We start from the raw sequence: 14200 nt of genomic DNA on the forward strand, positions 1-14200 counted from the left end.
ACTGCACTTCTTTCCAGAGCAGTGCGCTGCTGCGAAGCAGTGAAATCAGTATTTGTTCGATATTGAACTGAACATTAGCCATATTGACATTGCCCCTGAAACCAATATTGCTAGATATCAGAGGCCATGCTCATAAGTACTGGAAGCCACGTGGACGCGAAGCCACAACCTGAACTTGGTAGCTGTGGCCCCTCTATACTCCGCACCGTTGCGCGGGAGCGCTCTAAGCGGACGTACAAACTCGCGTATCGGGGCTATTTAAAAGTGCGTATTCACACACATGAAGGTAACAGCCATGTTCATAGCTTCAATAAGTACGCGCTCGTATTGACGTTTGGGCATTTAGTGATCAGATTTATAGGTAACGTTCATGCAAATAAAATTTGAAAATTGCCTTTGCCTCCAGCCCAGCCCAGTAGTTGTTCCCATCATTGCCATGATCGTTCCTATGAGGATTTATGCGATTTATTTTGCGAAAGGCAACAAAGGGATCAATCCAGTCAACTACGACATTCATATAAGCATTTTCTTTAAAAAGGTGCAACCCAAACACTGTAGGAATCGATGTTATGTGAATTTGCTGTTAGCTGGCTGTGTGTGTGTGTGTGTGTGTGTGTGTGTGTGTGTGTGTGTGTGTGTGTGTGTGTGTGTTTGTGTGTTCCGGTCATAAAAAGCGACAACCTGTTTCATTATGACATGGGCCAATTCCCGGACGAGGAACGCTATCGCACAGACCATATACGTAACGATCTTTGCTGCGAAGGAAAGGACTGTAATATGGGCCGATGCAGAAGGTGGTTTAAACAGCGACTCGAAGTGCTTGCTGCAACGTGATAAACTGGGACATTCTCGATTTTATATGCAATGCGATGTGACGAACGTTTTCTTTTCATCAGATAGCTTTAGATTACCCGCGTTCAGAAAGGGGAAGGGTGAAAAGTGCTTGGAGCCAATTATCGGCTTACGCGGCAGACATACGTAAAAACCGGAATATAGGTCGAACTTTTTTGCAAAAAACCATCGCGAAAAGTCGATCCCCGATTAATATACCGGACATTGGCGGAAAAACTACGGAAGTCTTGCAACAATGGGCGGATAAAGTAAACAGCCGCCATTGCCATCAGCAGCAGCGCGGCGTGGCGTGGCGACATTGTAGCACCGTCATTTTGCGTTTGCATTGTTTCACACTTTGTTTAAAAATGAGCGGAAGCCGACGGCAATTCACCGTCGCCTTCAAGAAAAAGGCGATCGAGTACGCGGAAGCTAACGGCAACCTGGCGGCACAGCGCGAATTTGGAGTGTCGGAAAAAAGCATTCGGTACTGGCGGAAGCAGAAGCAGCTTTTGGTTGCTTGCAGCAACCAAAAGAAAACTTCATTTCGTGGGCGGACTGCAGCGTATCCAGAACATGAAAACAAGGTTGCGGATTTCGTGCGGGAGCTTCGTGCAAGATCGCTGCCTGTGACTGCTGAATCCATCCGTTTCAAAGCGGTAGAGATCGCGCGCGCCTCTGGACTGACGAGGGCGCAATTCAAGGGCTCGCCATCCTGGGTGCGGCGTTTCATGAAGAGGAAGGGCTTTGCACTACGGCGCCGTATTTCTGTGTGTCAGACACTCACCGAAGAATTCGAGGACAAGCTAATCGAGTTTCAGCGATATGCAATTGCGCTTCGGCAGCAACGCGACTACATGATAGGACAGATAGGAAACGCCGACGAAACGCCATGCAGTGTGGTTCGATATGTCCTCAAGCCGGACTGTTTCCGAGAAAGGAGGCAAGCAAATCAAGCTTCTAACAACGGGCAACGAGCACTCGCAGTTCACTGTGATGCTCGCATGTACAGCTGATGGGAAGAAGCTGCCCCCTTTCATCATTTTTTAAGGAAAAACATTGCCGAAAGAGGAATTCCCACGCGACGTCATCGTCCGGGTTAATGAAAACGGTTTTATGAACGAATCGTTGATGCTGGAGTGGGTCCGGCTCGTCTGGAAGCGGCGACCTGGTGCTCTCTTTGAGCGAGCGAACATGCTCGTTCTGGACTCATTTCGAGGCCACCTCACAGCCAACGTAAAGCGGGCCCTGTGCGACGGCAAGACGGCCCTCGTGGTCATCCCTGGTGGACTGACATCTGTGCTGCAGCCACTAGACGTTGTGCTAAATAAGCCGTTTAAAGATAGAGTGCGCGAACTCTATAATGAATGGATGCTGGGCGATAACCCGACTACCCCCACCGGCCGCCTGCGACGTCCACCGCTTGCGACTGTTTGTGGCTGGGTGTCGTCGGCGTGGAAATCTCTCCCCGAAGAGATGGTGCGCAAGTCTTTCAGAAAATGCTGCACAAGCAACGCGCTGGACGGCACAGAGGACAATGCTCTATGGGACGTGGGCAGCGAGAAGCACTCGTCATCGGACTCTAGTTCGGGCGACTCTGATTCGGAGTAGTGCTTGCGCACTTTGTGTCCTTCTGTGTATGGCACACCCGGCCAATATTTAACAGCATCGCGCGACCATCGACCCGCGTGTTTGTCAGCACCTTATCATCACGGCACGGAGCGGCGAAATAGCTAAAGTAAGCGCATGTGTACACATGCGCGTATCTCGTTTGTTTCGCCGCTCAGCGCCGTTAATAAGGTGCTGACAAGCACGCGGGTCGATGGTCGCGCGATGCTGTTAAAAACTTAGCCAGGTGCACATGCGAGCAGCATTTAAATAAATACTGTGACCATTGTGCAACCTGCTGAGTCGCATTTGTTTCAAGGTAAGGGTGTCTTTCAGTACTTTTGCCATTGAATTTTTTTTTTCATTTTTAGGATTGGTTAGTCGGGGGGTTGACCTATAGTCCGGTTTTTACGGTAGTAAAGTACGCATTGGTGAGGCTATCCCGCAGAGTACGAATATCGCAAAGATTTCGCATATCGGGACTGGAAGCAGCATAATTCCGGATACTCAAATGTACTTCTAGAAGAAAAATTTCCGTTAAAAATAATCGTGAATAGAACAACCAAAAGTGACACCTCCGCACGCCTAAACAATGATACATAAAATGGAAAAAAGGACAATAAATGCCATAACTACATGAATGCATCCCTAATATTTCAGCACATGATCGTACCTCTCACGCTGATGGAAGTTGCCCGACAAGTAACTGGGTATCTTACTGAGTGACAATGGGTGGTTGACAGCGCCCTACATGTACCCCCCCCCCCCCCCCCCGCCCCCTGCCGGCTTGCTCGCTTTCCTCCTTGCTTGCTTGCTTGTGGCGTTTACTTGATTACCCACTATGAGGGATTGACCAAGAAGCCGGCGGTTAAAGGGAAAGGAGAGAGAGAAAAACTCAAACGAAAAAGTAAGTCAGGGTGAGGTAGAACTTATAATCAGGAAATAGATTTACTTGGCCTATATATAAATAAAATAAGTATATATAAACAGCAAATTGGTATTTTTGGTGGTATTAGAATGATTTGAAACACACGATCAACGATTTAATGAGCTATGCCATTACTGCTTTCGAGACTTAACATGGTAGCCTTCTTGTGTCACAGAGGTAGTCGCAAACGGCCTAGCGGATTTTCCTTTGGCTAAAGCCCAATGAGGAAGCCCTGGAGGAGAGGATATACTATGAGTATTTAAAGAAATACTGAATTTCCGGATTGAAAATTCTTATCTATTCCTGTAATTTTTTTAATCGATGGCATGTTAGTAAAGAATTGTCAATGTTCTCAGTCTGGCAGGTAAGACAGAGGGGTCGATGCCAGACCGCGCATTTACAGGTAAAAATTTAATGGTGGGATGCGGCAGCATAACTTTGTTATGGAAATTTCTTTTTTTTTCTGAGTTGCTTGTGGAGCACCACTTCTTGTTTAATGAAAAAAGCGAATGATTAAATTACGCCATCGACCTTTTCAGTTTTGCAAGACTTTCTAAACCTAGCCGCAGTGATGTAAGCCGAGGTAGGCATAACGGGCATAACTGGTCCATCAAGAGATATACGCGCAATTGTGTCAGTCATTTCATTTAAGGATATACCATGGTGGTCTGGAACCCATACTAATCGCACCAGACTTAAGTTTCGAGGGACTAATGATTTAAATGTATTTCCTACAGTAGTATCTGAAGGTGAAGTGAGTGATGTGCATACTGACATTGAGTGAATCAGTCACTATTGCTACTGTTGAATAAAAAAAAGGAAGTTTTCGAAGAGCTAGAATAATTGCTGATAGTTCAGCCAGAGATATCGGTGTAAAATTCGGAAGGCATAGTGCGTATTATCAGGTTAGTGACTCGGGTAAAAAAAATAGCTACACTCGCTTTCTCGTCATTCAGTTCATGCGCCAGTGGCGATCACATTAACTATTCCCAATTGCTTTAAAAGATCTCGTAACATTCTATTTAAATATGTAGTGCGCACAAGTTTGGCATAGGATGAAAATGTATCCACAAATTCAACCTTTATATTAGGCAAGGTCTCGTCAGGGCAAATGACTTCGCGTGCATTAACGTTTGATGGCTCTAGCTCAGCTTGAACAAACAAAACGTGAGGTGTATGTGAGCGGGACCAATGCTGTCATCGAAAGATGTCCTCGTTTCATTAATAAAAGCAAATTGTGATCGCCACATTGAAGAATCGTAAACGTTGAAATAGGTGCTTATCTTAGAATGCGGAATCTCCAGGGAAGAGTACGCATTCGAGCTTCTTGATATAAAATATTGTTAGCGACAAATTTTGGTAAACCAAGGCGATTATGAAGAGCCTCCCTCTTCAGGAGAACGAGGGGTTAATCTTGTATGTTGGTTAACCAGATAATGGCACGCACCAAAATTCCAGTGTCGGCCCAACGTATAAATGCATACGATAAATCATTATCAGTGTCCCTACGTAGCCCAGAGCAATGTCAGACAAATTTTCTTATCATGCCAACAGCGCGTGTTACTCTAAATTTAATATGATCAATGTGATTTTGCCAGCTCAGCTGCATCATATATTACAAATAGATACTTGATAAAGTCAACTTGTGGAATTATTTCCTGACAGCACTAGAGAGAGATATTACCCGGTACATTGAAAGAAAAAAAGGAAAAACCATCAAGGAACTTAACTTTTCTTAACATTAAGCAACATTCGAATATCCGCAAACCAATCTTCTAGCGTTCTCAAGTACGACTGTAGTGTTCTTTGCAATGAGTGAATATCACTCGCAGACTCGAAGAATGCTGTGTCGTCTGCATAGGCATAGTCTTATGCGTTGTCGCACAATGGAATTGAGCTTAGTAAAATGTTAAACAAAATATGAAAACGTACAGAACCCTGGGGAACTCCTACCGAGCTTGATGCGTCCCTCTAAGTCGACATGCGCGTACCACATCGAGCACCCGAGTTTAAATCCAATCTCACAGGGGCTAAATAAGGTATTATCCGTTAACTATATCGTGATACGAATGTGCAATAGCCTTTGTATTCATTTCATAACATTCGAAGTTAGTGCGATTGGCCTTGTATTACCTATATGCATTCACGCTCCCTATTTTTTTAATCAGTGGGATTATTTTTGCAAGTTTTCAGCCAGGAGAAATTCATCGGTTCATGAGGCAGTAGTTAACTATATTAGAGTGGTCTTGCGGGAACAGGTCAAATATCTTCAACATGCTTCTTGTAGTGCCATCTGGACCCGGAGCTGGGCCAAGGAGCAGCCGAACAACGTGCTCAAGTTCTTCCATTGTTATCTCTATAAAATCATCCCCGGACAGAGCCTCTACAAAGTTTGCCTGCAGCTGAGCTGTAAAGTGCTTTTCTATACCTAAAGCAATTTTACTGAATGATTCAAACAATTATTTTGGTGACCGAATAACTGTGTCAATATCTATGTGCGCTGGAATAGCCTTGCGAAAGCGAAGAAACCTGAACGGTGCTTTTTTATTACCACTTTCGATTAGAAAAATTGCAGCGTTTTTCATCGCAATTATTTTCGTTAATGAAATTGTTTTTTTTTTTTTTTTACATTGAAGCAGCCTACTTATAGTTACTCAATACAGAAGGGCTCTGTTTCAAAAAAAGTTTCTTCCATGCAACTTTCCGGTGTCTATAATCTCATGCACAATTATTATTCCTCCATGGACATTCAGTACCACCTTTTGTTGATGATACTACAAACTGATTGTTTAATGGTACGTTTCAAAACTGCACGAAGGTTCGTCACTTTAATATCTGTTTCGATACCTGTCATAAAAGGCAAAGTTGACTGTAAAGTACTTTTACGTTTTGAATAGTCCAGAAATGTCCGCGCATGATTATTTAAAGAAATTGGGGGCTTGTTAATAATAATCACAGTCGGACGGTGGTCACTATTAGTGGCGTCATCGACCACAGCCCAAGGAGAGATGAAAACGTCTGAGCTAGGAAATGTCACATCTAAGACAGATCGCGACTGCGAACGCACAAAAAGGGCAAATTTAGTATTTGAATATGTAACATTGTTAACATTAGCCCAATCTCATAAACGTATTCCAGAGGAGTCAGTGCGGAAACGCCATGACACATGGTGTGGGTTTAAGTTACCCGCAAACCATATGTTCTTTTTGTAATAGATCACTACGACATCAAGTGAGCGTAAGTGTTGTACCCCAGCGGGAAAGTAGAGAGAAAGAGAAGAGAGAAAGAAGGGAGGAAGGAAAGGCAGGGAGGTTAGCCAGATTGAGTCCAGTTTGCTACCCTACACATGGGGAGGGGGAGAGGGAGTAAGAAAGAGAGAGAGCAACCTGGAATAGTTATTTCTAATGTTAAGATTTCACACTCGGAAGATAAAGCTTTATGTGAAATTTTTACTTTATGACATAACTTTTACGAAATGAAAACAGCAAATCCATCACTTAGGGAAGGTCTAGCCAATCGAAAAGACCTGTAGCTGTTTCAATGAAAGTTCTGATCAGCTGACAAGCGTGTTTATTGTAATAGTATGACGTCTGGAGACTGTTGGGAGATTAGATATACCTCTACTGGGCACAAAACGTACAATTAATCTAACAAAAAGAGGGCATGGTTTTTTACCCGCCGCGCCAGCGCACCACGCTGAACTTACACGATGAATAAAAAGAAAGTGATTAGTGTGCACAACATCAAGGCAAAGGCAGTGAAACAGGGCTCCTTAACTTTGCGGCATATTGACATAATACACAGAACCTCCGTCGTCTTCACCGAACTATATGGCTGATGATCTCGTGATATGATGATGATGATGTCCTTGATGAGTTTGGCGCTTACCCACTCGCGTGGATTGGCCAAGAGTCGGGCAGACTTTGCTTATGTGTTCAGAAAATGGAGGTAAAAATCTATAATTTTGTTACATGAATTTAGGCGAGGAAAAATCGAAAGAGTTCAGTAGACTGTCATGCTATGAAGAGGAAAAAGATTATTATCTATAATATATAAATGAGGCAATAAAGGAGGAATGAAAAGAATAATACGGTCATCAATGCAATCGGTTTGACTCAATAATAAATTTTTCTAAGGCGAAGCACACATTCCTGTGGGATCGAGTGTATGCTCCAGCGACGACAGTGAACAGCGCAAGTCTCTTTTTTCTTCTTTTTTTTGCGATGAGAGCCTAATGTTTCGTGTGTATTATATGTGTGCTGTAAGGATTGTGTTGTGCACGAATTCAAGCAGTTTTTTCTAATATCTGTTGTCATGTACTCAGCGACCATTGACGAAACAGCATGCGCCGCCGATATTTTTCCACCCGGTGACGTCGTCCAATCAAGAAGATCACAATATGGTCCTGGCATTGTAGCGGATGACAGCTTTCAATAGGAGACGAAAGCGTTTCGCTCGCCAACCTATACAGTATGTTCTCCATGCCTGCATGCAGGTATCGCAAATTTGTTCAAATATTTAATTCCCAATGACATCACCATGACTGGGAACTCACAAAAATGCAATTTTCCGACTGCAAGTTCCTGCAACATATGTAAGCTCTCCACAATTTTAGCAATAACTTCATGTGTGCACTTTTTCTCTGAACGTGGCCGAGTGTGAATATCCGCACAGGCCCGCAAATGGGCCCCCTCTAATTCGCACGCATCCTGCGCGCGTTGGCTTCACTTGACAAAGAAGAAGAGGGCGCTCGTGCACCCGCGCGTGGCGCATTCTAGCGTGCCGTCGAATTAAGAAGAACGTCCTGCTCGAACGAGACTCACGGACGCGGCACTGCGGTCTCGACCTGCGCCTGCCCGTCTCGTCACTAGCTGTCTCAGGGTTGCGGACACCGATTGCATTTCTCGAGGCGTTGCGGTGCGGCGATGCTGCTGCTGCGGCTGTGAAGATCACTGGTTTCGTCCAATCAACAAGATCACTCGTTGCCAATGGGTGACCAACCCCTAGTCGACCACGAAGCGCACATGGAGGGCGCGACGCCACCGGCTGGCGAGACATCGGCGGCGCCTGCTGCTTCGTCAGTCATACAAAGCGATACTCACGCAGCCACTGAGGGTCACGAAGGCGGCGAAGCTCCCGTAGCCGCCGATGCCGATGCCGATGCCGGACCCGACGCCGCCAAGCGCTCCGGGGGCAAGACCCCGGCCGTGCAAATCAGGGGCCTCGAACTGTGGTACGGCAGTGGCACCAACCGGGTCGACATATTCCGCGGCGTCGACATGACCGTGCAGCGAGGCGCCATCTACGCTCTGCTCGGCTCTTCGGGCTGCGGCAAGACCACCCTGCTGCGATGCATCATGGGCCGCAAGCACTTCCAAAAGGGAAACATACGCGTGTTCGGCTACGAGCCGGGCACCGCGGGCTCCAAGATACCCGGCGCCAACGTGGGCTACATGCCGCAGGAGGCGGCCCTCTTCGACGCCTTCTCCATCGAGGAGACGATGCACTTCTTCGCGCGCATCTACGACCTGTCGCCGGAGGCCACCCACGAACGCACGGAGACCCTCGTCTCCTTCCTGGAGCTGCCGGACCCCAAGCGGCTCGTGTCGTACCTGAGCGGCGGCCAGAAGCGGCGCGTATCCCTGGCCGTGTCGCTGCTCCACAAACCGCCGCTGCTGATCCTGGACGAGCCGACCGTGGGCATCGACCCGGTGCTGCGGATGAGCATCTGGGAACACATGGTGACGCTGGCCGAGAAGGAGCGCATGTCCATCATCATCACGACGCACTACATCGACGAGGCCCGGCTGGCGTCCATGGTGGCCTTCCTTCGAGAAGGCGTCATCCTGGGGGAAGACCCCCCCGGCGTGCTCATGGAACGACACAACACCGACAACTTAGAGGAGGTGCGGTGAAATTTGTACAGAGCCTTCGCAATGATATACACCCATGCGCAAGTCTCCCGCTTTGCAAGAACTCCGCGGGTGTCGTTGACATTTGCTTAATTATTCGATGATCGTAAAAGCGGGCCTACAAACAAACTGCCCTAAGTGCGAAAGAAGTGAAATAAATTCCAGGTGCATCAAAGTTTACGTGGCCTTTGTACAGCTTTCTACACACTTAACGCGAACACGCAGGGCGTGGCTCATATCACCTTGAGGCACGTGCGTCACAAGCATGAGCACTAACTGCAGGCTGCTGGAAGGAAACGCGGGTTTTGTAGAAGATGAGCCCGGAATGCGCCCGACTCAATAGGTGGAATACATGGCTCTGCATGGTTACACGAAAAAATACGAAGCTTTTGCATCTTCAGTTGCGTTAAGTGTGGGAAATGCTGTACAGCCAGACAAGTTCATGACGGGAACGCAGCGAAGAGTACCGAAGTGAGCGAAGACAGATGAGTGGTTACCGGAGAGAGGTACGACATTCCACTAATCCCACATCTATCTTTACGTGATTCGAATGCGAAAGCATAATGACTCCTCTAATGAATTGGTTATGTCCATGATACATACATTGTCATACATTGGCACATGTCCTGCTCAACTCTACTTTATTCCACCTTATTCCCAATACACGCAAAATTGCCGCTCGAGGCACCTTGTGTGTATTCGCGGGATTCTTTCACGCTCGGAAAAACTCTCTTATGCAGCACCTGTCGACCAACAGAAAGCTGTGTCGGGAGATTTTGATGTTAATATACGATTTTCGCATTGACACTTTTTATCTAATTATAATATTTGAGAAGTTGCTTAATTAAGACTAATGTAACTAGGCGGAATGCAAAAAAAATAATCTCTATCTCCAAGCGAAGGCAAACAACATTACCTTGGTTCAGTCCAGTTACGTGGCATATGCATATCTTTAAATCTTGGTGCATGATAGTTGGGACACCCTGTATAGGCGAAGCCTCTCGGATCTCCTTATTATTCTGCTCAGGGTTCCCTAAAGTAATTCCTTGCGGGAAACTCTGTGCGTAATAATGACACTCCTTTGCCAAATGCTTCATCATCGTTTCACAGGACCATCATGGCGCTCGGACAGCGCTTTCGCTGGTCCTCTCGAAAGGGCCATAAGCCGCCTCTTGTTCCTTGGACGCCGCAGGTGTTCCTCATTCTGGCCACCTCCACCGAGACCGGCCAGGCGAGGAACGCGGCCATCGACGGTGCGGGCGACGAACGCCCCACCTCGCTCTCGTTCATGGCGTCGGTGAAGCGCGCGCGCAGCTCCAGGGGTTGCGAGCGCAAGGACTTCAACAGGTCGCGGGCGCGTATCGGCGCCATCTTCTACAAGAACGTTGTCAAGCTTCGGCGAAGCGTGGCGTTGTTGCTGTACAGCTTCCTGCTGCCGTCGATCGAGGTGAGCATCTTTTGCTCGATCGTGGGCAACACCCCGTTCGACCTGCACATCGCAGTCGTCAATGAGGAGCCCGCCCCGACCGCGCCCGACGCCAGGGCCTTCAGCGTCGACTTCCTGGCGCACATCGACAGCAGGATCCTACCTCAGGTGCGTAACCCTCGACTCGCTGCCTGTCGATTTTAACAAGAATCGTGTGTAGGATCACTCCGTGGGTTTTCTTCGCATTGCCAGTGTATACGGCTGGGTATGGCCTCGATCGCACAATAAGAAAAAAATATTGTGCGGGGTTTTAACCAGCGTTCCTCAACGCAGAAGCCCGGTTTTGCGTCACAATGCCACATATATAAATGTTGCCAACACAGGGAAATAGCAGATCGGATGTTGGAGCAGGTGACTCGGTGTACAAAGCTTTAGTATGATGTAAGCAAAATACAGAAATATTCAATAAATAAATAAATAAATAAATAAATAAATAAATAAATATTTAGAAAGCTCAAGCTCAAATTGTTTTGCAGTGATAGCAGCATATGCGGAGTTTAGCACCGATAACGTGCGACGACTGTAACTATGCACCTCCTTATCGTCCGAAGATTGATCATGGGTGGTAGCTCTAGAGATTAGTAAGGCATTAAACATCTATCTGGCAGAAACGCAAGCATTTGCAAAGAATTTTCTATACTACGCGGCCATGTAAACCTAACATTTGTTTACGCGAAAGAGGACACGACGCGTTTATGTTAGCGGAATTGCGCACATTATACCTACATTTATTTTGTTGTTTCTGGCACTTTTTTATTTCGCCCTGACCAATATCTGTAAAGGTTTATAGCTTTTCCTCGTAAACAATACATGGCTATCTGTTGCAAACGTTACGTCATCACATTTAAAATGTGACCAAGTAACGCATTATTAGCGAACTTCAATTTAAGTTTCTTTACCGTAATTCGTTGTGCATACATTTATAACGCAAATATTTCATTGTGAAGAGTACCCTTTTCCTTGAACTGTTGTCGAAGTTGAGGAAGAATAAATTATAAGCATTTCCGTTCACGCTTGCCCATTTGCAAGACGCACACTGCTCAAGACGCGTGTGAAACACACATGCGCGCGTGCTTTCAGTGGATGCCAAGTTTCGCACCATACCAGACCTGAATACAGAAAATAACGGTTGAGCATCCCACTGGGTCTCTGGAATTCTTGGCAAATCCTGGGAGGGTTGCACAAAATCCGGGACAGTTGGCAGCCCTAGGCGTCGGAACAGGAGACTGTCACGGAAAGTATAACGTCAAGGAAGTTAAATGAGGGAAGGCGCACTGCGCATAGCTGCTTTCCAAAGGCACAGAGAATCAGTATTATGGAGTGTGAGGGAGATTACTGCGAGTAACGTAACCAGGCACAGGGCCCGTCAAGGCTGAATAAGTGCGGAGGACGAGGTGAGGCAAGCGCCCGCAAGACAAACTCAAGCAAGCTCAGCAAGTGTAAAAGGCAGGGCTCTACGGGTATAGTATCGCACACTTTGAAAAATTATTGCACCACTGTCTCGCGTGCATGCATTTAAATGGTAACTCCATGGAAGGCACGCAATACATTGCACGAGATTTGCGAATAATTTGCAGGGGATTGCACAGAACTCGAGGGAGACGCACTGCAGAACGTTTCAAACACACAAGCAGCTCGAACTGGGCACCCCACAAGCCGCTGTCGCTGCATGCGAGCCGCGATCCCCAGAGGCAATCACCACATTTCTCCCGTTGTTCAAACGTGCAATTTCTCTCGCGTATCGCCGACTCCGGCGGCCGCAGGTGAAATTCGACAGGTTGGACGCCGCCCTCGACTCGGTGAGAAACGGCGAGACATACGGCGTCGTCCACATGAAGTTCAACATCACGAAGAGCATAGAGGCGCGCTACTCGTCCACCACCAAGCTCTCCGAGGGGCTCGTTGACTTCGCCTCGGTGCACGTCCACTTGGACATGTCCAGTAAGACTCCCCTCGAAGCTCCTTGGGAAAGCGTAGACGTATACACACGTGACGGAACACCGGAACGCATAGGCGCGAGCAGCATGCGTTCGTGGCGATATCTTGTGACGCTATGCTTCTCGAGTAAAGAACCTCACCATGCCGCCGTCACCGTTTTCTGTAGAACTGCCCGGCCTACAAAAATAGCGCATTACTGCGCTGAGCGCCCCGTCCATCGACCCGCATGTAAGTGCTGGAGCACTCCATGAAGCTGAGAAGCCACGAGAGTTGTGTCGACGGCACGCTCATTAGACTTAGATGTTTCATCGCATCTATAAAGGAACTCGCTACTGGGTCTCTGGTGTAGTCCACGCCTGCCCCCTCCCCCTCGCCCTCCCTTTAGGCCGCCGCCTCATCTTCAATTATGTCACAAGCCATTCATCCCTAAAATAATATCATTCATTCATTCATTCATAGCAATGACCGGCTATATCTTATTTTATTGCTAGCAAGAAGCGCAAACCTGTCGGCAGCATCACTGCGAGGATATTTTATTTTTTAAAGGGAAGAGTCATGCGAAAATTCCCAACCCACGGCGGCTGAACTCTGCAGCATCACAAGATGTCGCTACCGCCGCGGCTGCAGCACGTCTTCCGCTCTGCTGTAACTCGTTTGTTCAATTCTTAGTTACTATATATACAGGGCCTTCAAAATTAAAGCATCAGTAAATCTAATAACAAAAGTTATTCTCTATATGATTGCGTAATATATGCTTGCGCAGCTGCTTTGGCACATGGACTTACGCAATTTCCGCGAACAAGTACACTAAACAACGCCATGATTAACAAAAATATTCACTGTAATTACGTGAAAGTAGCGCCCACGCGATAAAGCTTACATCCTTCTTGTTGCATTTTTCACGCATAAGGAATACTTTATAGTGGAAGCAACCGCTTACGAAGTAATTTGTTATTCAATACGACTTTATAGCCTTCGCTGTGACGTTACTCGGCTAATACGCCACTAGTCATAAGCCCCGCGCCGCGCACATTCCAGATCAGCAAGTCTTCCTGACCGTATACTCGTACCTTAAGTTCTCTCTGGACGCCACGCTGCCTGCCTTTCTGCCCAATAAGCTGGCCGCCAGTGACGTCCTTGTGGTGAGCGTATCACATGGCCTGTCGGCAAGCATAGTGGCCTCCGGCCGACCTGTACGCTATATATTCAAATACACTAATCATTAATTCCTATCGTACGCGTTCTTCCTGACTCTTATAGTTCGAAGACCCCGTCGTTGGCAGCAAGACCGCAACCTTCAGCGAATTCGTGGCCCCAGGCATGATCCTCACGTGGGTACCTTCACCTCTTAGTTTTTGATTGGCTGGCAAGCATATGAATTGAAGATAACTCATCGAACACCAAAGTACGCAGTTAAACACGTTGCACTCGTATAGTTGTGTCTGACGGCATACATTCGCAATACCCGCCAATCACAGGCTACAAGGGGACGTCGCG

At 47.1% G+C, this 14200-nt stretch overlaps 1 protein-coding gene across 1 annotated transcript in view; it reads left to right on the forward strand.

Annotated features, from left to right (window-relative positions):
- The window catches only part of LOC135914259 (uncharacterized), a 68106-nt gene that overhangs the window by 32174 nt on the left and 21732 nt on the right, over window positions 1–14200 (forward strand). The window contains exons 10-15 of the mRNA XM_070541442.1: window positions 1883–2438; window positions 8316–9273; window positions 10472–10873; window positions 12529–12706; window positions 13742–13845; window positions 13964–14034. Of these exons, the coding sequence (XP_070397543.1) occupies window positions 1883–2438; window positions 8316–9273; window positions 10472–10873; window positions 12529–12706; window positions 13742–13845; window positions 13964–14034 (2269 nt within the window). The remainder of the gene's footprint in view (window positions 1–1882; window positions 2439–8315; window positions 9274–10471; window positions 10874–12528; window positions 12707–13741; window positions 13846–13963; window positions 14035–14200) is intronic.

The sequence above is a fragment of the Dermacentor albipictus genome, chromosome 6, assembly GCF_038994185.2.
Source record: "Dermacentor albipictus isolate Rhodes 1998 colony chromosome 6, USDA_Dalb.pri_finalv2, whole genome shotgun sequence".
Lineage (NCBI taxonomy): Eukaryota > Metazoa > Arthropoda > Arachnida > Ixodida > Ixodidae > Dermacentor > Dermacentor albipictus.